Source organism: Haliaeetus albicilla, chromosome 2, assembly GCF_947461875.1.
Source record: "Haliaeetus albicilla chromosome 2, bHalAlb1.1, whole genome shotgun sequence".
Classification (NCBI taxonomy): Eukaryota; Metazoa; Chordata; class Aves; order Accipitriformes; family Accipitridae; genus Haliaeetus; species Haliaeetus albicilla.
Window position 1 is genome coordinate 2,413,600 of NC_091484.1, and position 25,823 is coordinate 2,439,422.

The 25,823-nt window shown below is 57.4% G+C and overlaps 1 protein-coding gene and 1 long non-coding RNA gene across 7 annotated transcripts; one reads left to right on the plus strand and one right to left on the minus strand.

Annotated features, from left to right (window-relative positions):
• Window positions 1-2,205: 2,205 nt before the first annotated feature.
• UCKL1 (uridine-cytidine kinase 1 like 1) lies at window positions 2,206-25,253 on the minus strand. 6 transcript variants are annotated; one of them, XM_069802748.1, is made up of 17 exons: window positions 25,164-25,253; window positions 16,509-16,702; window positions 15,767-15,873; window positions 15,381-15,551; window positions 15,058-15,129; window positions 13,640-13,829; window positions 13,087-13,148; window positions 11,646-11,662; window positions 11,118-11,235; window positions 8,051-8,070; window positions 5,544-5,642; window positions 5,066-5,159; window positions 4,677-4,739; window positions 4,167-4,289; window positions 3,697-3,804; window positions 3,165-3,321; window positions 2,206-2,578 (listed from the first exon to the last, which is right to left on the minus strand). In XM_069802748.1, exons 1-17 carry the CDS (start codon window positions 25,211-25,213, stop codon window positions 2,502-2,504), a joined length of 1,722 nt encoding a protein of 573 aa, XP_069658849.1. In that variant the 5' UTR covers window positions 25,214-25,253; the 3' UTR covers window positions 2,206-2,501. The 6 variants fall into 6 exon arrangements, with proteins under 6 accessions (XP_069658849.1, XP_069658843.1, XP_069658879.1 ...); XM_069802742.1 differs by lacking the exon at window positions 25,164-25,253 and adding an exon at window positions 20,498-20,813; XM_069802778.1 differs by lacking the exon at window positions 25,164-25,253 and adding an exon at window positions 18,294-18,427.
• On the plus strand, window positions 21,048-22,497 carry LOC138689128 (uncharacterized). The gene is made up of 2 exons (XR_011327961.1): window positions 21,048-21,148; window positions 21,371-22,497. It is a non-coding gene; the product is annotated as an uncharacterized lncRNA (long non-coding RNA).
• Window positions 25,254-25,823: the final 570 nt, after the last annotated feature.

Sequence of the window (25,823 nt, forward strand, 5' to 3'; positions counted from 1 at the left end):
TGGGTTAAAATTGTCCTGGATACAAAGATCTCAGAGACCTTTGGGCTGTGTGGTCCCTGTTGCCGTGCTCGTGGGACAGGGTGTGGGTCACCTGGCCCTTGATGCGGTGGCAAGGGGAGCCATGCCACGCTCCGCCGTGCCGTCATGGGTGTGCCAGCCGCAGGCCATGGGTGCTAGGGACTGCCAGGGTGCGTGGGTGGCATTCAGCAGCCTGGAAGTGCTGCAAAACAAGACGTGGCGGTCTGAGGCTCTGGTCATGCCTTCTCCTCCCCACATCCTTCATAGCCCGATTTTTGTCTTCCCCTCCCATGGCTGAGTATTCTACAGCTGCTGTCTATGCCCATCACAGGCTCACTGGGGCCATGGGATGGACCACGGGTGCAGGACACCCTCTGATGCTCTACATGGTGGGTCACAGCCTCATTGCTTCTCCATCCACATGCCTCCCTGGGCCACTGCCTACATGTTACCTGCCGAGAGGTGTTATCAGGGGCACAGAGAGGCTGCATCCATGATGTTTCAAGGAGTTTGGGTGTGGGGATTGGGATGAAGGATGTTGGGGGAGAAGAGGTGCTTTGCCCCACCGCCCCCACAAAGAAGTGTTGTGGGATCTTCACCACCATGGTGGACCCTAGGGGCAAACCCTGCTCAAGACCCACACGCTGTCTTGTCTTCCTCAAGGAGGCGGACGGCACTGCTCAAACAAGGTCTGCTGGAGCTTTATGCATGAGGGATAATGGTGACATTCATTCATGGGGTTGAGCGCGGTCTAGGAAGAAGACACCAGGATCCTCCGGCACTGAGGTCCTGCACTGGTGGCTGCAGCCCAGAGGCAGGACTCCGGGCACAGACGTGCTCCTCCATGGGCCTGGTGATGCTGCTGTCCCTTGTCCCACCGCTCCTCACCTGGTGCCCCAGCCAAAAACCCCTGCGTCTGCCTATCCTCCTGTGTTTGTGCTTATGAGCTCTCCTTCCACCTACGCAAGGAGCTATTTTTAGCAGATGCTAATCAAGTGTCAGTGCTGGCTCTGAGCGTGGCTTTCAAGCTGAGGGCTCATGCTTTCGCCCAGCGCTCGCAGGAACTCGGGCGTGTGTTTTCTTTTAAATTTAGTCGAGAATTTATACAACATGCTGGAAAGCGGTAGCAGTTATTTTGGGCTCATCACACCTGAGCCCACACTGAGTTATCACCAGGAGACTCTCCATTTTGGCAAGGGCCTGGCAGAACACCCCCCATCCGACCCCGCTCTCCTTGCTGCCAGCAGCACCTGCCTGCCTTGCCTAACCCCTCAGGAGCCGGCTCCGAGCCAGGGACACCCAGCCGAGGGGTAGGTTTGCTCCTCTTGGCCCGTTTATCTCCAGCAGAAGGATGTTGCATTGGTACTTTGAATCACGCAGGAAAGGAAAATATTCTGTGTTCAGCCGCAGGGGTCACAGCCTCCTCTGATTAAATCCACCTCACAGGGCTGGCCGGCTCCCCTTCCGCTGAGGTTACTCTGGCTCGCTAACAGCTTCCTGGAGACCGTTACGAGATCTGCTCCTCACCGCGTCTTGAGCAGCTCTGATTCAGCAAGAGCGAGCCGGTATTCGGGTGACCCGCGTTTCACTTCGGCTGCTGAACTGAAAACAAGGGCTTGGTGCTTCTCAAGCTAAAGTGTGATGTGATTCCCAGCTGAACTTCAGCTTTCTTGCAGACATTAAGAACTGCCTCTCCTCTGGTACCGACCCTTCACTTGGGTCTAGAGCATGGGATTTCCTCCCCGGTGCAAGGCGGCAAGAGGAGGGAGCTGGGGAATGGGAGCGGTGGGTTTTTCTCCTGCTCACAGCCCTGCTGCAGGCAGGAGACCTTGGTCTGAGAGGGGCTACCCTATCCTTGCAGAGAGACGGCAGGGTGCTTCACCCATCAGGTAAAGGCTCCCTCCCTGCCTCGGTAGCATCAGGCAGCGAGTGCATCCCTTAGGGCAGGCTCTCCCTGGGGTGTAAGAGCTTCAGTGTTCACCCAAGAGAAATGACAACCAGCTGCCTGTAACCAGCACAAAGACAGAGCCGTAAGAACCGCTCCACGTCTGCAGGGTCAGCCTGCTCCTCAGCAGCAGGGGCTCGACCTCCCACCATCGCTCCCAGCATCTCCCCTCCCAGGGCAGCAGTCCTGAAGGGTTGCAAATCCTTTTGGGGATCCATGGAAAGTGACAAAGAATGGCTCCATTCAAGAAAACCAGAGAAAAAATTTAATATTTTCCTTTATAAAATATCTCCAATAAGTTATATAGGCAAATCTTTAAATTAAAATAAATTAACTCCGCTCTATGCTGGGACACGCGACCGTCCACAAAGTCAAACTAGGATTTGTGTTTCTTTGAAAAAATATGCCCTAGATCTCCAATGTAAGATTTGAAAAAAATATCTATGCTTGGTGAGGAGAAAGGAGAAATCTGCAATGGACAGAGGGGTTAAGGTGCAGTGCTGAAGCTGCCTGTTGCCAGTGGCATCTCCACATCCAGCTAAGTGCTAAGAGCATCTTCATCGTCACTCCAGTCAGGAGGAGCATCCGTCCCAAAGTACCGATCGCCAAAGTTCCCTGTGGGGAGAAAGAGAGAGACGCAGTCACGGTGCAGCTCTGCAGGGAGCCCTGGGATCCATCCTCCAGCCTGTCCTCGTCCCAGCAGGCAAGGAAAGAAAAGCAGGTTTATCCAACAGCTTGAACAGCTCTAAAACTCGTGTAGCAGCAAAACTGGAGCAGCCTGGAGTCTGTTTTAGCACCCGGTGGCAGGGGTGTTTCCTGGCACAGCAGAGGCGAGGACAGAAGAACACAGTGAGCTTGTTTTGGATGAGCTTGTTTAAGGTGGCAGCTTAGGGAATGAGGTGAGCACAGGTCTGCTCCAGCTGTCCCAGCCCAGCTTCTCCATCTGGGGCCGGAGGAGGCTCACGGCACATGGAATGGCTCCTTCTGCCAACAAGGCTACGTCTGCCCGACAGCGCTCAGAGCGTGCATGTCGATCCCAACGCCCACGTGGCAGCAGGACCCAGGAAAGGCAGTGGGTCCCTGGGTCAAATAAGGCCAGACCTAAGCTGCTGCTGACAACCAGGGCTTCACCTCCTCTGGCGAGTGGGTCAGGAGCACCGAAAATCCCCCTGCAACAGCTCATTCCTACCTAGATACTCACCGATGCCGGGGATTATCCGGAAAAGGTCATTCACCTTCTTGTCCACAGCTGTGGTGATGATCTTCACCCGGGGGAAAGCATAGGCGACTGAGTGGACACCCATCTCCGCCATAAGCAGGGAGAGGAGGAAGATCTTGTCTTCTGGGACATCATGATCCTACAGGAAAGGGACAGAGACAGCTCGGGGTAAGGGTGTCTAAGGCATGTTATGGCCCATGGCTTCACTCGGAGCACTCAAGGGCCTTCCTGAAGCCACTTTTTCTCCTCCCGTCTCTGTGGCCAGCTGGGGTTGCTGGGCACAGGACCAAGAAACCAACTCAATCCAGGCTGTTAATGACACAAGGAAGGGGTGACTTTGTCAGCGCCTGGTTACAGAGTCACCCCAGCTTGTGCCGTCTCCCATGACACCCTCCTTCACAAGGACGAGCCAGTTTCAGCGCAAAGCCCCTCAGCATGGCTGCGGCTGGTGTTTTGCACGTTACTTGGGAGCGAACCACCCGCCCTCTGCAGCGTGCCCCGATGTCCTCCGTACCAGCAGCACCCGCACTGCCATCATGGCTGCTGCGCCCGTGGAGACCGTGCAGTCCATCAGGATGACGTGGTCTTCGCTGATGTCCTTCGGCAGCCGCAGGTAGTGGAGCTGGGCAGGGGGAAAGAGAGATCAGCTTAGAGGCTGCAGGCTGAAGGCAAATGGAGCAAACCGAGCCCTTCTCTTAGAGGGCTGAAGGATCTTTCATGCACCTTTATCTCTGGGAGCCCAGCTGTCAGCTTGGAGCCAGGCGCTGGTGCAAACACTCAGACACCAAACCAGCCCCTGCGTGTACAAACATGCCGGCAAAGCCCACTTCAGAAGCTTTCAAAGCACTTGCTTTCCGAGCACTCATCCCCCGCCGAGATCAACTCTCGGATGGCTGAAGAGCTCTCAGGAAATACCCGAGTCACCCCCTGCCTGCAGGCTAATGCCACGAGATGCCCTCGGCAGCCCAGGGCCATGGGCTTTACCTCCGGCTCGCCCGTGTTGCAGTTGGTCTGGATGAGGATGGTCCCGATGCGGACGTCCTTGCACACCGCTCTCAGCGCCGGCTCCATGGTCTCGCCCGCTCGCAGGATAGACACCCCGGTGATCTGCAGCACACCACGAGGGTGAATGGGAAGGCAGGGGGTAGGAGGTGCACACACACCACCCCAGTATGGCATTGGGTCTTGACAGTGGGGGACTCTAATGGGCAACCCCAAAGCACATCCCTTCCAAGAGGGTTGTGCTGCTCCCAGTCCAGGCTGGCTCCCTCAGTGGGAGGGCAACACCGGCACAGTGACATTGCTGATGGCACCCCTGGCCACCGACCTGCCGCCTGTCCCAATGACACAGGGTATGGTACTCATGACAGCAGGCACCAAACCCAGGCCTGAGGGAAGCCCCGAGAAGCCAGGGTTGTCCTTCCCCTGCATCCATGAGGCTTTCAACGTAACCCCACGGGGCAGGTCTGAATAGTACTTTTTGCTTCCACTTACTTGCTTCCCGCTGTATGTCCTCCCTTCGTAGTCCTGTCCCTGAGGGGTCTGCACTGTGCAACTCTACAAAAACCATGTGAGAAGCATTACCAGGGGCTCTGACGTGGCTCTCAGAGGAGCCCTGGTACTGGGGAGCCAGCCAGCTGCGGGCTGGTCTGGACCCTTGGAAACCAAGGCTGGACAAAGAGTCATCACCCAGGGCCACGCCATGGCTCCACGGCCTAGGAGAGCCCTGTCCCTTTTTAATCTAGGAGGAAAGGGCTGATACACGGGGAAGGCTGGAGGAGCAGTGCCAGGACTGTCCCAGCTCCCTGGTAGTTACGGGTTAGGAATCGGAGAGGAAACACAGCGCCTGCTGCCCACCCTCCCAGCTACACCCCTGAACCCACCTGGAATGGGAGCAAGGAGAGCGCGTGCTCAATCAGCAACCGCATCAGCCTCTTGGAGTAGAAAATGAACTCATCTCTGCTGGTCTCCTTGTTTCTAGAGCAGAGGGAAAGCCAACGTAAGCTTTGGACCAAAACGTGGCCCGGGAGATGCTGACAGAGGTCAGCGTGCTGTGTGGAGGTGGGCAGCCCCTGCCCCTGCCTGGCTCTCAGCATCTTGCTTGCAGGGAGCTCACCAGCTGAGCCTGGAATTGTGGTGGCAGTTTTAAGGTAAAAAGCAGAAAAATTGCTGGCAAGACCATGGAGCACTCACAGCACAGCTCCTCTACACAGGACCCACCACTGTCTGCCCCGTCCCATGTCCCCAAGCCACGAGCACAGGGCGCAAGTGGGATTTGGGAGTCCAAAGCAAGCCGAGACCGCCCCAGCTGGCAGCGAAGCCCCATCCCACCCCAGGAGGCCGTGGTGGCGGGGGCTTTACCTGATGATGGTGTGCATGCCCCTCACCTGAGGGGTGCTCTTCAGCACACTGAGGGTCTGAGGAAGGGGGTGGCACTGGTGGGCTGAGGCCAGGGCGGCCCTGAAAAGCAAAGACACGGTCAGAATATCTCAGGGCAAGGCTGTCCAAAGGCTGGTGCAGAGCACACGGCCGGAGCCATCCTCCCAGATGTCATCTCACACTGCAAATGCACACCAAGGCCATCCAGCTGAGCCAAACGAGAGGCCAGCCCTGCCTGCTCCCCCACGATGGCAAAAAGGGACCTGCTCCCATGAACGGGGCAGACAGCGGGTGGTCAGTGGAGCCAGGAGAACCTCGCAGCCCAAGGACCTGCCCTTCCTGCTGGGCAGCTGACCCGTGGTTGGCCCATCTTGGTTTCCACTGGTTGTGAAGAAGGTGGAAAAAAACCCCAAAACCTTCTCCTGGTCGGGAGTCTTATCTGGTGGTGGATTCTGAACTCACGGGGTGAGGAGGGGCTGTTGTGGTTGCCTCTGTCCTGCAAGTGCCAGCTGTCACCAGGAACGGGACAGGCAGCCAGGCTGCAACGAGACCATTTCAGAGAGCTCCTGGCCCATTCAGGGATAGTCAGATCGACACCAAATTGGGAACAGCTTGAAGACTTTACGGCTGGACAGGACTGGCTGTGTGTGACTCATCTCCTAATAACTAATAGGGTTGGGAGCTATTCTTGGATCAAGGGAACACCATTCATGGAGAAGCGCACAATGGAGCCCCATTAGTCACCTCTCTCTTTGAGAGCGGCAGTAATGAGATGAAGGTCACATCTATTTGGCTTCCACAAGGCTGGGCAGGATGGACAAGCGACTTTGTCTGGGAGGAGGGCTGGGGTCCGAAAGCCACACGTCAGATCACACACGTGCCAGCAGCTGCATCCCGGTCAGAGAGATGTTGGGGAGGAGGAGGAGAGAGCAAACAAACGAAAGCACCAGGTGATTAAGACTTCAAATCAAGCAGAAACCTGGATTAATTGCACACACACAGAGGCACACAAGCAGAGAAGAAGACAGAGAAGATGACTGGGTAGGAATGGAGGAGGGCAGAGCTAGATGACTTGAGGCCTCCATCCGCATAGCCATCTCCTGGTCTTGGCTGACCAACAACAAACGAGACATTCCCAAGGCCTGTGGGTACTTAAGGGCTCCTTCTTGCTTTCGCCAGCTCCAGTCCCGCGTAGCAGCAAAGAGCCCCTACGCAGGGAACGCTCCCGAGAGCCGAGACAGCTTGCGGCCATGCGGAGCGCATGGGAACCGGTTGTGCTCCCATCGCGGGCTTGCTTGCTGCTGGCAGAGCCTGGTCAGGTTGGGGCCAAACCCGGCATGCTCCTGCTGCCCGCAGACCCCACCGCCTCTTTGGGACAAGCAGCCCTCAAGGCCCCAGACCTGCCGTTACTGAAGCGAGCTCACTCTGTTAGTCACTGCAATTCAGGTTAGCTGCCTTCGGAGATGCTCCCACGTCAGGGCTGAGCTGCCGGCAGCACCCAGCAGCTCTGTCCCCGCAGCCCCCCCTTCCTTCCTCCTGCCAGACCAGGCTCGGGGACAGATCCGGGGGGCACAGCCCTGCCTAAATCCCTCCGGACCCCAGGGATGCAGACCCACGTGGCGGGTGAGGACCTGAGCCCTGCCTTTGCAGACACAGGTGCCTGCACTGGGGCTGCCTGCTTCTGGGGGGGGACAGAGATCAGCCCCCCAACAGAGAGCCACACACCCACTCATGGCCCCAGCTGGGTTTGCCAAGGTGACAAACCGCTGTCGCCCAAACCAGAGGAGCTGTAGGGGTCGTAGCCCACAGGGCTGTCTCCCACCCACCACGGCCCACCCAAAGGCACACGCCTGAGCTTGCCACGGGCACCTCTGCCCTCCATCACTGGCAGGTCCATGTCACAGCATCTCGCCATGCCAGCGGGATGGGCAGCCCCTCTCCTGCCGTGGTCTCTGCGGTGCTGCAGGTGAGACGTTCCCGGCTCCTGCTCCCTGCCGCAGATGCCAGCGAGTGCTCCTATCCCCGAGAGCAGCCCCGCGTTCCTGGGAACACCTCCCCTGCACCCCAAACTGTCAACAAGCCCCCGGGAAATGCTGTCAGCATTTTGTCACTGAGCTTTCCGCACCTTCCTCTGACACCTGTGCAGGGGCTGCTGCTCAGTGCGGGGACAGGGATGCCTGGATGCAACCCTGCTCGGACCCCTGTCCCTGACAGCCCAGGGAAGCTGCTCGGTGCTGCGGGGGTCCCGATGGTGCTTTCTGGGGGAACAGTGGCAGGTGCCATTTTTGGGATGGGGATAAAGATGCTCTCTCTAGTCCCCCCACCCCGGTTTGGTTCACACAGCCCCAGCAAAGCAGGACCCTGTGAGCTGTGTGCCTGAAGACCCCCGGCCCGGGTTAGTAATGTGGCTCACACTGCACAGCCCTCGCCCCCATTCCCTGGCGTTAGTGTCACAACCAAAATATTGCCGTTAGCGTTTGTCTCCTCACATATCCCAGCGCAGCTTCCTCTGGTCACCAGGTGGGAGGGATGTTCAGGGGAGACAAGACAGGAAACATGAGAGTTTAAGGGGAGAGGGACAAACATGACATGAAACAAAGGAAAAAGGACTGTCGTTAGTTAAAGGGGGAAAAAAAAAGCCCTAATTGATCTATGGCTCTTGGACCTGCCTGGTGCCTGTGCCATCGCCGTACAGACCCCAGAACTCCTCCCTTGATGACCAAGTCATGTCACGGCTCCTCTCCAAGGCACTGGCTCCACGGGGTGAAAGCTCCATCTGCTCTCACCGCCGCAGAGTCACGGCAGGGACACTGACCCATCTCTGTCCCAGGTGGTACCACACTGCAACACCAGCTGCAGCTCTCGGAGCCCAGAGGGAAATGCCCAGCCCTCACCCAGGGCTCTGCTGCAATCCCAGAGCAAGCGAAGGTGCTCAAGGCCAAACTTGCAAAACCTTCATCCCACCTGCCCTGCACCCGTGCAAACTGCTTGTGGGTGCACAGGGGTGCCCACCTCCTGGCACGTTAGACAGATGATCTGCTGAAGCCTCGGAGAGCCTGGAAAGCCGAGAGCACTGGGAACATAGAGAGAAACCTGGCTCAGAACAGAACATCACCGCCACCGGGAAGACCTTCCTTCCCCCGAGTTCACCTGGACCTGCCCTGGGATCGCCGTCCCTTGGAGAGGGGCTGCAGGTTGAGGCAGAGAGAAGAGCTCAGCCTCTCCAGCAGCCTCCCCGCTACAGCCACGTCGCTTGCGGTGAAATCCCTTGCCCAAACCTGCTGGGAGGGATGGAGGGAGCGGGTCTCTGCCACCATGACCTGCCCACAGCCTGCCTGCGGGAGCAATGTTCCCTGTTCCTCCCCCTGCCAGGCAGGACTGCGATGGAAAATTCAGATGGGCAGCCGTGAGCACGTCAAGAAAACGTCTCACTTTGGAAACTTATTTTTTCCCCCCAGAACAAAAGCTTTAAAGGGAAAAAAAAAAAAGAAGAAAGAAAGAAAGAAAGGGAGAGAGAAAGGGGTGACCATCTCTCAGGAAGGCTTCAGGGAACATCCTCAGCTCTTTGTTGAGCATGCTATCAAGCAGGAAGCAGACAAGAGACATCCAGCTACAAAGGAGCTAATGCAGTCAAGGCATTTCAAACACGTACAGCGGCTGGCTTTCACGGCTGACATTTCAAACAAGGGCTATTAAACTGCACCACGGGCTGATATTTAAAGACACAATTGGCAAAGGGCATGCCAAGCTGATCGAGACCTTGGGGGTGGGGAATATTGATTGGCAAGGGGAATTCAGCTGAAAAGAGCACTGGCTCCTAGAGCTGGGCTGGTTGCTGAAATAGCGTGGCAGAAGGGCTGGAAAACGGGCTCGGCTGAGAGCACGGTGCATCGGCAGGCCTGGGCTTGCTGGTCCGGCTCCTGCTGCTGGACTCGAGCAGAAATACTCACCTGGGAGTGCCTGTACGTAATTGCATCTCCAGCACATGCACGGTTAAACATGTGGGAAGCTGGACAAGAAATATCCCAACTGCAAGGACGCTAAGGTCTGACCTGCGCTCTGAGGGAATACACAGGAAGGCAATGATGCTCCTCAGCAGCCAGCAGTTACAGGAGGAAAACAAGGCTTGAGGCTCCAGGGAACAGCACCACTTTCTTTAAACTCCTCAGAATTCACCCATTTGCTCAGCTGAGAGCTGGGGAGAGGCACTCCCTGCCCGTCCCAGCCACCCTTTGGGACAGGAGAGGCAGCCCAGGGCCAGCCTGGAGCGCTGGGACCAGAGAAGTACCTGGGACTGGGGCCAGATCTAAGCATCCAGGTTTTATTCTACCAGCTACAAAGGCCTCGCTGCATCCCTACGGCCGCCAAAAGGTGGTGACATCAAAACAACAACTGTGACATTTACACGAAGCCATTCAAGACAAGAGGATAGGGAATTGTTTTAGATGAAAAGCCCCCTGTTTGCCAAGCACATCTCATTTGACACACGTCTCCCCATCTACCTCGCTCCTCTTGCGAGTGCAGAGCTGCAGAGGAACTGATGGGAAACCGCAGCAGCAGTAAAAGCACTGGGACTCCAGGAGCATAAACAGATTTTTCTGCAGGAAATTTTTTCCAGACTTTCTGGCAAAGTCATAAATGGAAACCACGAGCCTTAAACAGAACATAAAAATGTCTGTGGCTGTGGTGATCACAGAGTTATTTCTGGAGGTCAGATTTACCTTTCCAAACTCGCTATCATAAAACTACTAATACTTTCTCCACATATTATTAAATACCTGATTTTTAAGGTGCACAAAAAGATCACCTGTACTTAGTGCCACTTTGACTAAAGAGGAGAATCACTGGAGAGAAAGGAAATTTTTTAGGGGGGGGGGATATATATATATATATACACACACACATACACATGGGCATATACACATATATACACACACATACACACACACATTAATCTACTCTCTAATGCTATTCCTGCAATTTTTTAAAGCAACACCCTTCTCTCCACACCAAAGAGTACCTTCCCACCTGGACCTCCAGACATACAGGGAAGTTTATGCCGTCTGTATGGAAATGTCAGGCCCCATGGTGTTCAACAAGCAAACAAAAATAAAATAAAACATCCAGTTGCCTAGTCTAGGAAATGAATGGCTTAAGCAGAAATAAGTAAAGCAGAGTCTTTTTCCTGTTCATCTTAGGTATTTTAAAAGCTTGTTGTATGCCAGATGTAAATTTTAGGGTTACTTGAGTTAAGTGTCTCCATACAACGACGGAGATCTAAATGGAAACCCATCTGCAGTAATGCATCCCCTCTGCTTCCCTTTTTAGGGATGTGTATATATATATATGCATTAAGCTGGCTGCTTAATGGAAGCAGGAGGCTAAGGTCCCATCTGGATCCACATGCTGAAGAGGTTAAGTAAATCAACATATACTTTATAGCATCCCCCTGCAGATACTGAGAAATTAGAAATCCTGCTGGATTAGGGCATAAGTATTTTCTCAGTCCCTACGCAGTTGCTGTGTAGTCTTTAGACACTGCGGGAAAGTGGGTACCTCTCGCCACGCCGAAGCTGCTACGCTCCTTCTGGGTGCCATCAGGCTTGCAGCTGAGAGCCTCTGTGCGCGGCGAGGGATCCAGGGCTCCCACTGCCCTCGAACTGCTTTGCTTAATCTAATAATTGATGTTTAATGATGTTTAATCATCAGGGATGGAGAGTGGCTCTGAACAACTGTTCGTCTTAAGAGGATGAAGGGAAATAAAAGAGAATCCCAGGATGCAAAGCCTCCCCTCCTGCACAGACAGAGGGGTCCCCAGCTAACAAACCTGGCCCTGCCCCAGTTTCAGGGGTCTGCGCTCAAGCTGGTGGTACCCTCGCAGGACGAATACACCCCTGGGGAATAGCCCTGTCCCTGCTGGTCCCAAACCCAAGGACAAGGCGGCCTTTCGTCAGCTTCGAGCGGGACGAGACCGTGCGTTAGGCGAGCTGTCGGTCTCGACTGCAGGTCAGGGTTAGGCCAAGCAGTGCCTGGCATTGGAAATGCCTCGGGCTGCACAGACAGGACAGAGTTAGGGGCTCTTACCTGACACTGAGTTCACGCTGCGGCAGCAACACAAAGACACAATGCAACCGGTATTAAGCATTGTCAACACCAGGGTCGTTTCAAGATAAAAGAAAAGGAAAAATAGGAATATTTTCCTGCATTCACATGTAGCCTTTTCCCCTTCTTCCCCTCCCCAGGTAAATGAAAGCCCCCCCCAAGCCAACCCCTCGCCTGGCTCGCAGCAGCGCCCTGGGCAGGAGCTGCCGTGTTTGCTGGCTGCAGCGTCCAGCCGCCAGCTTTCCTGGCCAGATCCCAGGGGCTGGGAGAAACAGCCATATCCCGCCTCCTGGCCTGTGCCCCACGGCAGCGTGCCCTCCTCAGCCCGGTGCTAGTGATGCCGCCGGGGCTCTGATCCTTGCTCCTGTGACCTAGGGTTTAGAAACCAACGTCCCGACCTGCCAGAGCTTAGTAAATCCGGGCAGTCAGAAAGCCCCAAGTGCCGCCTGCAGCCCTGCGGAGAGTGGGGTGCTCTGGGAGGGGGAACCTGCCAAGACGCCTTTGCATCAGAGCGGTCCCTCCTGAGCGGGCGCGGGAGGCACGATGCTGTCATGTGCCAGCTCACATCCAGGGCCTGAACGGCTCCTGCCGTCTGGGAGCTCAGAAAGACCTGCAGGAATCGAGCCCTTTTTACTTTCAAGCGCGTCGGTCTTCAGGTCACGCTCCTTCCACCTCCCAGGGCATCGCTCTGAGCACCTCCGCAACTTAAAACATCAAAGCTACAAACATGGGGCGGGAGGAGGCTGTGCTGCTCGGGGAACAGCAACACGCAACGGGGTCATTTGATCGAAGGGTCCCAGGCTCAAACCACTGGTGAGGACTGGCCCAGGACACACAGAAGATGACTTGTAAAAGCCAGTGATGGGGAAGTGGGAAGTGATGGAGCATGAGCCTGGATTGGGGCTCAGGCTGGGGGTAAAACATGACAAGACTTTGGGTTTTGAAACCCATGGGCTGCACCCAACACAGAAGCGGAAAAGTGGGCTCTTGACTGGAAAGACTGTGCAGCAGTGCCTGCAAGGGGGTGAAGAGGAGAAGCCAGAGCCAGAGAGCTGAAGTATTGCAGGGTTTGGGGTGATGCCAGCCCCAGGAGGGCTGCAGGCAGGGAGGGCACATCACTCAGATCACTGGAGGATGGTTGGTTTGTCCCCAGAGGACTTGCTCTCCCAGTGAGGGAAGGAAGCTTGCAGAGGAGCCTTGCACTAAGCAGAGCACAGGGACGAGGCAGTCTCCTTCACTGAAAAGGAGGGAGCATGGCTGGGAGGGCTTCATGAGGACAGCCCCGTGGCTCACACGCCTGGAGCACGGAGGGAAGCCAGGCCATTCCCACCTTGGCACCCAGAGCACTGCTTCCCGCAATGCCACCGCTGAACAGGCAAGGTCGACCCCACCATTGACAGCCGGGAGACCAGGCAGCTCTTACCTCTTCCAGCTGGCTGTGGACATGCTGAACGATCAGGTCAATAGCCACTGTGTTCCCACTCCCTGGAGTGAACCAAAAGCAAAAGAGAGACAGCCCGGTCAGGGCCACAGTGCTAGCAGTGCCTGACGTGTGTTTCTTCCCCAAGCTCCCCACTATGTTAAAAACCAGACTGTACCCCAAACATCCCTTCTGTAGCAAAGCATCATCCAGCAGGAGACATTCCTGCTATTATTAAATTCTTATTTAGTAATCTATTACTGAATACCTGGAAGTCACCTCTAGCTTTTAAATCGCTAAGCTGCAGGAGCTGGTAGGGCAGGAGACTGGTTGAGGGAAAAGTGCAGCCTTTCCCCTAGGAACCTGCTTTCGGCCAGTGTTTGGAGACACTCAACTGGAGGGACCTTTTCTTTGGCATAGGACAGCCACTCTTCCGTCCTCGCCAGCCGGAGGGCGGTGGAACTGGCCAGCAGAGCTGAGGGCAGAGGGACGGGGTCTCTCAGGTTCCACTCGGGACTGAGCCACGCGGCAGCTCGGGGCTGCCCTGGGCAGGTACCTCGAGGGACGACGATGTCGGCCAGCCGCATGGTGGGCTGGATGTACTGGTCGAAGGCGGGCTTGACAAACTTGTTGTACTGCTTGATGACACCCTCGATGTCACGGCCGCGCTCGCTGATGTCCCTGCGCAGGCGACGCACCAAGCGGATGTCCGAGTCCGTGTCCACAAATATCTTCAGATCCAGGAGCTGAAATGAGAGGGGAGGGAGCAAACCCCACCAGGTTAGGTGTGTAACTCGAACCGACCTTCTCCACCAGCCACAACCAGAAGGCTGAGCCCTGCACACAGCACAACACCAGTTTAACAGAGCTCGGCTCAGCTCTGCTCTGGCCTGGAGGAAGCTTTGCCTCTGCAGTCCCTGAACTTGAACCTGGCTGGCACTGCAGATGCTGCAGCAAATCCCTTGCTGCCACCTGCCCCTTACTCTCATGCCCCCCGAGACCTGTCCTGCTCCAGACCCCGTCTCCACTTCTAAGCAGCTCCAACACTTTGGCTGGATGTTATTTAAGAGCGAGGAGGAGACAAGAGAAGTTAATGCTCATGACACAGACCAAGAGGCTTAACCCAGGAGCGCTGGCTTGTTAATGCTGGAAGGGAGCCAAGCACAGCAGGTCAGCTCATGACACTGCCCTTAATTGCGAGAGACAAGAGCAGGGATGCTCAGAGGAAGCTCCTGGGGGATTTACCCAGCTGTCCACTGGAGGTCATCGTTGCTCCAGGAAAGTGCAACCCAAACGCTCGCTTGGCAGGAAAGGAAACCTTCTAGACTGAGCTTGGCTAAGTTTGTGCATGGCTCACTCCCTCCTATAGCATTTTTCACGTATCCAAATAATTCCCAAGAAAGCCTGAAGTGCTGGATGAGTCCATCCTAGGAACACCAGGCTTTGCGCAGTAGAAGTACATCAGACTTTGCTTCTGGCTGTGCAAGCTGAGGCATGCAGCATGGAGGTGGGCTATTTCCAGTCATATTTATGCAGCACCACTGCCAAGGACCAGATCACCACTCAGCTCCTAGTTCCTGGAAACAAATGGCTGAGATCAAGGTCTCTGCTTAAACGCTTGACCTCTGCCGGGGGCTCTTCCCCTGCCGCTGCAAGAGTCGAGGACTATTTCTCCTGCACAGTGAAGTGCTGCCGCAGCCTGTGTAACCTGGCAGAGAAGGTCATCTCCCTGCTGCTGAACCTCAGGAGAAAGCATGCTCCCACCATCTCCCCCCAGCTGGCTATGGGGTGGAGGGCTGGTTTGTAGGGGTGATGTTAAAGCACTGTGGGAGGAGAGGGTCCCATCCAGCAGTGTACATGAGCCCCAGGGCACTTGGGACTCTCTTTGTGCTGTAACATAAGGCTGCAGAAGAGGCGGCTGCAGCGCTTGCGCCTGTCAGGCTTCTCTAGAACCAATTCTAAACCCTTCCTCACCTTCAGGAGCTCCTTGTCTGCGAATGCCATGATGCCTTCAAAGATAATCACATTGGCGCCATACAGGGTTTTCTGTGGAGTCAAAATGGATGTGGTTAGACACAGAACATGTGTTCAGAGATGCCCCATCCCGGGGAATCTCTCCGGGTCGTTAGTGACTGCGACAGCTCGCCTGCAAAATGTGCCCTGAGCCAGCCACAGAGCAGAGGGCGACTGCACGAGTCTGACAGTGAAAGGCAGAGGCTGGAGGGGTCCAGTCAGCACTCCCCTCTCCCGTCTTGGCGGTCCCCTCACCTTCTCCCACTCCCCTCAGTGTCCCGTACCCATTCCTTCTTCCGGCTGTGGGTGGTGAAGTCGTAGATGGGGATCTTCACGCTCTTGCCTTGCTTCAGCTTCTTCAGAGTGGCGATGATGAGGTCAAAGTCGAAGGCATCGGGATGGTCAAAGTTGAAGTCATTGCTGGCTGCCTGCTCCTGCTGCTGCTTGGTCAACACCTGCCCGTAGAGAAGAGGTTAGTGCACGTGGCCATCCCCACCAGCAGCCTTCCCTCCCCACCACCATGCCCAGCAACCTCTCCCCCTGCCCCAAGAACCATCTGAAGGGAAATACATGAGGCTGTCACTAAATCCATACGGCGTTTCTCCATCAGGGTATTATGCCAAGGGCCATGGCAGCCCACGAACCTGGCCAGGACAACGCGCAGCCTCACCTTGTAGAAGGAGTCCATCGACAGCAGAACCACCCAAGGGACATCGAGAGCCTCAATGATCATGGTGGCCACCGTGGTCTTCCCAGAGGCGCTGCCTCCTCCCAGGCCTGTCAGGGAAAAGGGGATGGAGTCACCAACCCCACAATCTGCCTTGCCCATCACAGACTACAGCCCAGGATCCTGCTCTGTTGCACCAAGTTGGAGGAACCTCCAAAGAGGGAGATTGATAGGTACTACAAGAGATTATCCTTCAAAATGTCAAATGGCACATACTATAACTGGCAGCAATGTGCACAGCAAAAGCTGGGAAACCCTTCGCTAGATGGTTGTGTAACAAGGGGAGAGCTGGCATGAGAACCAGCCTAGACTAAATCCCTGGGAACTCGTGACAACCCAGGCAACAAGAGTTGAGGGAACAACAAGCAGAGATTGTGGTCTGCCCAGTGCCTGCTATAATCCACCAACCCCATCTGCAAGCTCTCAGCTTCTGCCCAATCCTACAGCTCACCCAGTCAACACCGGACTAACCACGGGGACTCCTCCTGCTGCTGCCTGGGCTAAGCAACTCACAGCCTGGAATCCGGAGCCAACCTCCAGTTTCCAAGGAGGTTGTAGGGCAGGAATCCCCCCAAGATCTTCTGGAAAGCCACTGGGCAGGCAGCACCGATGCTGGCCATGCTAGCCTGCACCAGCTGAAACGTAGAGGTGGGACAGAGCCTGGACATGCGCTGCCTCTGCCTACCTATCACGAAGGCCTCTTTGGACTGCGTCCCATGCTCATTGTACCATGGTGGTCGGCCAGCCGTGTAGATGGTCCTCTTGCTGGTCCGCAGCAGGGGTGGCTCAGACTTGCACTGGCTAGTGGTCCGCTTTCGGGGTGGCTTGGTGGAGCCCACTGCAGGGTACAGCCGGTCCAAGGATTCGGCACTGCTGTTGCTGGGGATGGGGAGGGGAAGGAGCTCGGTTACCGCTGGTGGGGAAGGACCCGCGTCGTTCCCGGTGCGTGGGAGCAGGGTCTCCGGGGGATCCCACGCTGTACGGGTGAGGGATGCGATGGAAGAGGGGGAGAAGCAACCACAGCCCTGCTGCAGCACTACCAGCACCCACACCTCCGCAACCCCACGCCACGGCCAACAGCAAGAAATTCTCGCACAGGATCACATTTTATCCTGGGAAAGGTGCGGCACGAGCATCACTTCCTACAGCCCTACTGCCTGGGGAATGTCTACATTCTATAAACACTCCAGTGAGCTCTCAAAAGCACTGAGGGGTGTTATTACAGAGGGCAACAACCTGTCCTGACATGCCGAGGGACCCTTCTGGGGGATGAAAGCTGAACACATGGGCTTACAGCTCAACCGTTCTCGTCCTCCCTATGCACAATCCCTTTCCTCTCCCCACTTTGAGTGCTTCACTCCCACCCAAACCTCTAGTTATCCTTACCCTTTAGGCCTGAAACCCCTGGGGACAAGCCTGCGAGCTGGCCAGAGCCGGGCAGCGGGGCTGCCAAGCCGTTCGCATCTGCTCTGCCGTGTGAGCTGAGCGAGCACCGAGCACAACCAGAGCCCTGGAGCTGCTAAATGCCTCTTTCTTATCTCCCCTGCCACCGCAGCCCTGGGGAGGGAGAGGAACGAACCACCCTCCGGAGCCCTTTCGAGCTTGGCAGCAGGAAAGCAGCGGCTGGGAGACGATAAGTGGCCTCTGGCCAGGAGATAAGCTGCAGCCACGCTCCGCGGCCAGCACGGGGATGGGGAGGATTATTTATACCAGCTCCTGCTCCTCCCCGCTTGCTGTTTTTGCCGCCTCGGGAGGGATGTCTCCTCCTTGTGAGAAGGTGCAAAGGGCTCTCCCTGCTCAACGCTTGCTCCTCTCCCCAGCTGTGACTGGGCTGGAAACGAAACCTCTGCAAGGTCGGAGAGCCCCGGGCACCAAACACTCCAAACCCAGCACTGTTTGGTACAGCCCAGCCGAGCTGGTGGGGCTTTGCTGCCTCTCTGTTATTTTTTGCTCTTGAAAGGGCTTAAACTACAGGGCTTTACAGATTTTGGTTTGATTTTAAGCTGTTTTGCTATGAAGATTAATTCCCTTCCCTCCCCCAGCCCTTTTTAGAACAATATTAGATAAAGATCAAAATTTGAGACCGGCCATCTGTACATAAAGCGAACCGGCAAACCCCCTGAGCACGGTGGGATCCCCCCAGCACGCCGTTCCTACCTCCCGCACCGGCACATCCCTGCGGAGCGGGCAAGGAGACAGCGATTTGCCTGGCTTTGCTGAACCCCTGCTAGCAAAAGGCAGGCTGCAGCTCCTGCCCCTGCGCCAGGACATCTCGCACCGATGCCGACCCTACAAGTGTGCACCTACAGAGCCCCCCCGCAAGAGCCTCAAGCCACCAACATCCCGTCCCTTGCACGAGCCCATCGGCACGCACGGCCAGCATCGAGCACCGCCGGCCTCCGGCTCACCCAGGAGCCGAAAACACCCCAACCGTCGCTTTTAAAAAGCAACGTCAGGAGGTCAGACCCACCGGGAAAGCCTTCTGGGGTTTCTTTCTGTGCAAAGATGGCTCCTTCCACCACAGAGGCAGGAGAAGCAAACCCAGAGGGGTATTTCGGTCTCCTCTCCCACCAGTGACGCTGCAGGAGCAATTAGCCACTGCGCGCTATTCCCAGAGCGGGGCTGACATCAGCTGACGATGCCGGTGCATAAACAAAGTCATTTTGGCTTGATAAAAGCAAGAGATGACAAAAACACAGTTGTTTACCAGAAAATAAAACAGTTCCTTTCATCTGTGTCCCAGCCCCTCTCCTGGGACTGCAGTTACTCAAGAGCCGTGCCGCCGGCGCTGCCGCCGAGGGCTGCTGAGCCGGTTTTCCTCCAGGGATACACGCCGGTCTCCATGCAACAGGCAAGCTTTTAGGGATGCTCTGCTCTTTGGCGTAAGGCAGTGCCAAGCTCTCCTATGCCAACCTCAGCCTGCAGATGCCGTGTCCGAGACCACAATCCACACGTTGCGATGCTGACCGAGGTCGCGATTCCCGAAACGACTCCGAGTTGGGCAAAACTGGTTTTTGGAGCCGGAGCAGAGCCCAAGCGAGAGGCTGACTTCTGCAAAGACTGCTACCAGCATCTTTGATTAGTACCAACATAACCCAGCTCCTAGCGGGGACGAGAAGGTTTGCACCCCGACGGCTCCGGCTGTGCCCCGAATTACAGGCTGTGGTCACAGCAGCTCCGTGCCAGGGCATCACTGCGGGATGTAGGGACACACGGGGGGACAGGACGGCGTGGGGACAGCCCTCGGCGAAAAGCGGAGCCATCGTCCCTTGGCACGCCTGGGGCTGCTCTTGGATGCAGCACTTTAATCCTGTTCCAAGAGCTGGCCTGCTCTGCCTCTTCTCGTCCAAACACTTCTGGACTTTCACCTAAATTCTGATTCTATAGGTATCTATCTATACCATCTGTATCTGTACAAGGTAGATATTCTACACCTCTGAAATCAACGTTTCCCATGATCTATCTCAGATAAGCACGGCTGTGGGAAGGGCTGTGGGACTGTCCTGGAGTTCTGCAAAGGTCATGCATTTTCTCCTAATGTTACACTTCAAGTTTTGTAGATATTTTCTGCGGCTGCCTTTGCCAGGAAGGGACTCTCCTCCCCTCCAAAGGAAGGGCTGATCCCAGCTGTCTCGCTTGGCCATTTCTTCCTATCACTTTTTCAAAATTCCCTGCAGCAGCGACAAAGCCCGTGCAAGGCCCCTACCCGCAAGGTAAAGCCCCCAGAGGACGGGGACTCTCTATTTATAGCTGAATTTAGTGCCATTGCTCTAACCAAAGGACAGTCCTCATCCCATGCAGACCCTTCCCAGCCTTCCTGAGCAAAGCGTACCCCCCGGGTTTCAGCAGCACGATGCCATAGCAAGGCAAATATGAAAGGAAACATGTCCCTGGGCTTGGTAACACCCGTCTTGCAAAGCCTTCGTGGAGGACTCAGCTGCCACCAGCTCTCCGCAGACTGTCCTCAGCTTTTGGGGACGCTTTGCCTTCCCTGTAGCTGATGCAGCCTCGCTGGAGCCTGCCCGCATCCCTCTGTCAGGAGGATGCCCGGCGGTGGGGTCTGCTCCCCAAAAGGGCTCTCCAGCCCAGCAGATGTGCTGGCACAAACGAAGGAAGAGTTTTGCTCCCGCTTACCCCAAGCACAGATTTACTGGGTTAAGAGGGACACCCCTCTCCATTCCCCACCGCCGTTCCCATCCCCACCCCTGTGCCCTCCATGCTAAGGCTTTCTGCACCCCACCGCCCTCCGAGACCCCCGACTGTCCCGGATCCATGCTGGGCTAGGGGGAGAAAGGCAGCAGGTCCCAAAAAACAGCAAAGAAAACTAGCAAAGCCCCAAACCTGAACTTGCAAGCCAACAGGAGCGCTCGTCCTCAGCACCCCGTAAACAACACAACCGACCGAGCGCTCAGCCCTCCAAATCCCCCTGCCAAGTCCCCCGCAGCCTGCTGAACGGCGCCGGGCTGGCTTCATCCCGTGTCCCGTGGGAAGCTGATCTTTCCCCCAGCTGCTGCCTGCGCTTTCGCAGCCCTCAGCCGGCTGGGAGCAGGGGACCGGGACTGGGACACTGGGACTGGGGCCACCAAGGGTTCACTCCAGCAAGCAGGGACTGAAAGCAAACAGATGAAAAAACAGTAAAAACCCACCCAAAACCAAAGCAAAGGAGGAACTCACCCACCGTCCGGCCCGAGGGCCCAGCAGCCCGATATGCGGACACTGGAGAAGGCCGGGGGGCTGCTCATCTCCACCCCACCGCGGAGCAGGAGGCGATGCCAGGCAAAGGGTGTCACCCCCCCGTCCCTGCCCGCGTTTGGGCTCCTGTCCCCCAACCTCCCGGTGCTACTGTGGCGAGAGGACGGCCGTGCCAGTGGGGGTCCCCGGGCGAACCTCGGTGCGAGGAGCCATGCACGGGAACGTCCCCGCCGGCACGGGGACCGTGGGCTCCCGAGGGGCCGGGGCGAAGCAGACACCCCCCCCCCCAGCAGATCTGGGGGGCTTGGGACTGGAAGATGTAGAGAGAGAAAAGAGCGCGGCCGGGGGAGTGTCTTTTGCTGGGAGCTGTGGAGCGGTCAGCACGCATAAGAGGATAGCTTAACCTAGAGATTACGTTCATTACCTGATATTAATAGCACTGGCTTGATTAAAGAAAAAGCAGGGGGGGGGTCGGGGGGAGCGAAGTGACACCTCCCCTCACCGCCCCTTGCACAGGCAATAAACACTGGCTCCCCCCGGCACCTCTGCTCCCTGGGACCGGGGCTCGCTCAGCTGCCTCGGACTTTGGGGGCTCGCTGGGGCGGCGGGGAGGGCAGATCTGTCGCCCACCCGGTAAGTACGTGACCGCAAACGCCAGTTGAGCTCCCGGCACGGCTCCCGGCACCGGTGGGGAGGAGGCTGCTGGGGGGCAGGAGGGGACAGCCCTGGGGCAGGGATGGAGGGGGTACCCAAGCAGCACCCCGCTTCCAGTCAATGGAGCCAGCTGGGGCTCGGGGCAGGGGTGCTGCTGGCCAGGCTGGGGTTTTTAGTGTGGGATTCATCCCCCTCCCTTAGCTCCCAGCGGCAGGAGGTCCGGCTGCGAGCCCCCCCCGGTGCTCAGCTCCCCGGGGAAGAGCTGCCCCTCGCCATCCCCTCAGCCCCGGAGTAAACAAGTGGGTGAAACTCAACACTCCGGGACTGCGGGTGGCTAAGAATAACGTCCCGCTGGCTGCTCGGGCCCTGCAATCTGCTCTCTCAGCCTTCCCCCTGCCAGCTGCCCGTTGCCCCCCCCGGCCATTTCGGCTCCTTTCCCAGCACCAGCCTCGCCAGGGAGGGCAGGGAGCCCAGGCATCCAGTGCCCAGCAGCTTTTGGGGGAAGCCGGGCAGCAGCTGAAGGGCAGGATGCCCAGCAAGGGGTGGGAGATGGCCGGGCACCATGGCAAGAGGGGTCTCAGCTGGCCCTGGAGCACAGTGACCGGGTCAGAGCAGCACCCACCACGCAGCATTTGGCTGCTGAAGGAAGGGAGGAGGTAGTGGAGGACACACCAAAAAGGCCAGGCAGGGAGCAGCGGGCAGGCTCTGCCAGGGACGCGGCTCATCACGACGAGGTCCTGCGGTCACCGAATGAGCCCCCAGCCCTCCCCGGCACGGCGAGACGAGAGCTCGGCTTCAGTGCACCCACCTCTGAGGGGGTATGGGGAGGATGCTCCCCCCAAACTTAGCACCAAGCAGGGCTGAACATCTGGAGATGGGGCCAGAGATGGGGAGAAGACCCCTTCCTCCTCCTCCCCGAAGCACCGGGGCTATTCCACAGGCGGGGGATACACGCTGCATCCCACTGTCCTCAGCAAACCCCTGCTGAAGATGGGGGGCACCCAGCATGGCCACACCGGCCCCCTCCTGCTCCTGTCCAGCAACGGGACCCGCAGAGGAGAGTATCACCCCGAAACACGTCTCGAATGACTACAGCGCTGCTGGAAACCAGGGACAAGGGGCTGGTCCCCGGACAGGGGCTGCGGGAGGAGAGGGACGGGGATGGGGTAACCTGTCCCCAGCTCGAGCCGTGGCTGCTGCCCCAACGACGCCAGTGAAGTCAGTGATGATCAAAGCAACCTTTTCCATCCTGTGATTTCAGCACAGACTCCCCTTTCTCTGTAAAAGCTCTTTCAGAAGTTTAAAAATAAATTTCTCTTCCGCAGCGATTTCTATTCTTTCTCATTAAAGAAGCAAAAAAGAAAAGGGACAAGGAACTTGGCGGTGAGGAGCCCTCACCCTCGCCAAGGCGACATTGTTCCTTATCGCACGCTCCCGGGTGCCTTTTTTCCTGCCTTTGTTTAAAAAGCCCAAGCAATGGGAGCAACTGTCCCAGCAGCTCACCCAACATCCCAGCCGGGCTCCCAGGTAGGATGGGAATCGCCCGCACCGGCTCTGAACCCTGGCAGCGACCGAGCCTTCCTCCCAGCACATGCTCCTCTGCTTCCCAATTCCCTTCCCGGTTTCTGAGCTCTCGCACAGGCTGACACTCCTGGGTTTTGGACTTTTTTTTCTTCTAGATGATTTTTAAGCACGAATCCCTCCTTTATAATCACAGCCTCGAGGAACTGGACTTAAAATTGGGAGAAATAGCAGACCCCGTGAAGGCTGGGGTCCCCTTTTCCTTCCAGGGATGGAAAGCTGCTCGGCGGGTTTTCCTTGGGATTTAAGGACAGAAGCTGAATTGCACGTGGCTTTTCCTGGTTTGGTTGCTGTAACCCGAATATCATCAATAGATCCGTGTAAAAGCTCAGGACACACCAAACCCACAGCGGAGAGGGGTGCCTGGCCCTGCGGGAGAGGGTCCCTCTCCCAGCTCCTACCCATGCGAGCAGCACCCATGGGTGCATGGAGGCCAAACCTGCTTCCCTCCATCTTCGAGCGTGGTTTTTGTTGGGCCTGACCTGCGCGGGCCAGCCCTGAGCTGGGCCTTTCGTGTCCTACGGCATCTTTAAGCCGAAAGCAGTTGTGCTGCAACAGCCTGGTGCAAAACCCTGGGGCCCTATGCCAGGAACCCCCTCATCCAGGGACCAGGGTGAGATGGGGCCGGATCCCACCCCCCGGCGAGCGAGCCAGGCTGGAGGATGAGTTTTGTTCAGGGAGCGCACAAGGAAAGGCTTCAGGGAAGTCCTAAGCGTTGGGATGGAGGAACCAGCCCATGGGATGGAGGGACCCACTCATGGGATGGAGGGACCTAACCAAGGGATGGACAGACCCACTCATGGGATGAAGAAACCTACCCATGGGATGGAGGGACCTACCCATGGGATGGAGGGACCTGCCCGTGGGATGGAGGAACCTGCCCGTGGGATGGAGGGATCCACCCACGGGATGGAGGAATCTACCCAGGGGATGGCGGGACCCATCCAAGGGATGTGGAGGAACCTACCCAAGGGATGGAGGAACCCACCTGCCACCCCATTGCCAGTGGCTCCAGGGGTGCTGAGATGCTACCCAGCGACCCCGCTGTGCCATGCCCGTGCCGTGCCCGTCCTGCAAACCCATCGAACATCACGCCCGCTTTTCCCCAGCCTCGCACCAAGCTCTGCCGCTGCCGTGCCCTGACGAAAGCCACCCCGGAGCAGGACGGAGCATCCCCGGGCAGCTCAACACACACACACACTCCCTTCCAGCTCTATTAAGGCCTCCGATTCCTAACGACAAAAGGACAAACACTTCCCTCTTCAAACCCAATTATCTCACTGCTATTTATACAGAGCGAGGGCCACGGGAATGGCGTGGTCAGCCTAACCGCTGGCTCGCTCCGGGTGGAAGGGGCTCAGTTATACAACCCGGTTACTCATCTCCCACCCGGCCGGCGTTACTCGGGGCAGCTCCTTCCTCCCCTGCTCATCCTCAGCCTCCCCTCTACCCGCCGCTGACTCACAGGAAGGGCAAAGGCAACGCCGTCACAGGCAGCTGCCGGCTCCATATTTAGTTGCCGAAACGCGAGGGCTGGTTTGGCACCGACTCAGGCGGAGCTGGGGTCGGTCGGTGCCGGTACCCTACAACCGGGGATGCTCCCATCCCTATAAACCAGGTTTGTCTCTGCTCCGGTGATGCTCCGGAGCCAATTCCCGGGTATTTGGTGTTTGGGAGCGGTCACACTTCTGCGTGCCTGAGGATTGCATTGAAAACGGGAACGGGAACCCGCGAGAAAACCCGAGTGGAGGGAAAAATAAAGCCACGAATCCCGCGTGGGGGGTTTTTTTGGTAGCAAACTTGCGGTTTTTTCCCCCGCTCTGCCAGCGCCTCGCGCTCACTGGAGCCGAGACACGTGCCAGCTCGTTTGCAAATGAAATTCCACTGTGAAATTAAGGCCAGAAAGAAAAAACGGGGGGGGGGAGGGGGGACACATGCCAAAAAGGGGTGGGGGACAAAAAGAGGGGGGGAAGCAAAAAGAGAGGGGGAAGCAAAAAGAGGGGGGGAAGCAAAAAGAGGGGGGGGGAAGCAAAACGGAGGGGGGAAGAAGGGGGGGGAAGAGAGGGAAAAAAACCCAAAGCAAACAAGAAATAAGCGCAGTTTGGAAAAAACCCAAATAATAATATTGGCTACGTGGTTCCCTGCGCTGGGAAGCGTCCGCGGCGTTGCTTGTCGGGATGGGAAGAGGCAAAGGGGTTGGTTTTTTTTTTTTTTCGGGGGGGGGAAGGAAGGAGCGATGGGATCGGGGAGGCCCCACTCGCGGAAGTGGCATCGTGGGACGGGACCGGGATTCGCAACGCCCCGGAGCCGCCGGGACCGGCGGCTCCGGGGCGTTGCGAATCCCGGTCCCGTCCCGGGAGGGGTTGTAACGGGGAAGGATGGAGCCCGGGTTGGGGTGAGGGGGGGTCCTTACCTGTCGTGCGGCTCCACCGGAGCCCCCTCGGCCACCGGGGCCGCGGCCATGGTGCTACCGGGGAGAGGCAGGAGCGGGCGGGGGAAGCGGCGGGGGCGGTTCTGCCGCTTGGCTCCCCGGGACTTGTAGTGCGGGGATCGGGGGGGGGGGGGGAGGTTTTTTTGGGGGGGAGGAAGGGTTTTGGGGGAGGTAGGGGGGTGCTGGGGGGGGAGGTGAGTGGTTTGGGTGGGGGTGGGGTGTTGATGGGGGCTGCGGGGTGTGGGTGGGGGCTGTGGGGATGGGGGGGTGCTGTCAGGATGGGGGGATGCTGTGGGGTGCAGGTGGGTGGTGGGGGCACGGGTGGGTGCTTTGGGCATGGGTGGGTGCTGTGGGGTGCAGGTGGGTGCTTAGGGCATGGGTGAGTGCTGCGGGGTGCAGGTGGGTGTTGTGGGCATGGGGGGGTGCTGTCAGCATGGGGGGGTGCTGTGGGGTGCAGGTGGGTGGTGGGGGCACGGGTGGGTGCTTAGGGCACTGGTGGGTGCTATGGAGTGCAGGTGGGTGGTGTGGGCACGGGTGGGTGCTGTGGGATGCAGGTGGGGGCTGTGGGCATGGGGGGGTGCTGTCAGCATGGGGGGGTGCTGTGGGGTGCAGGTGGGTGGTGGGGGCACTGGTGGGTGCTTA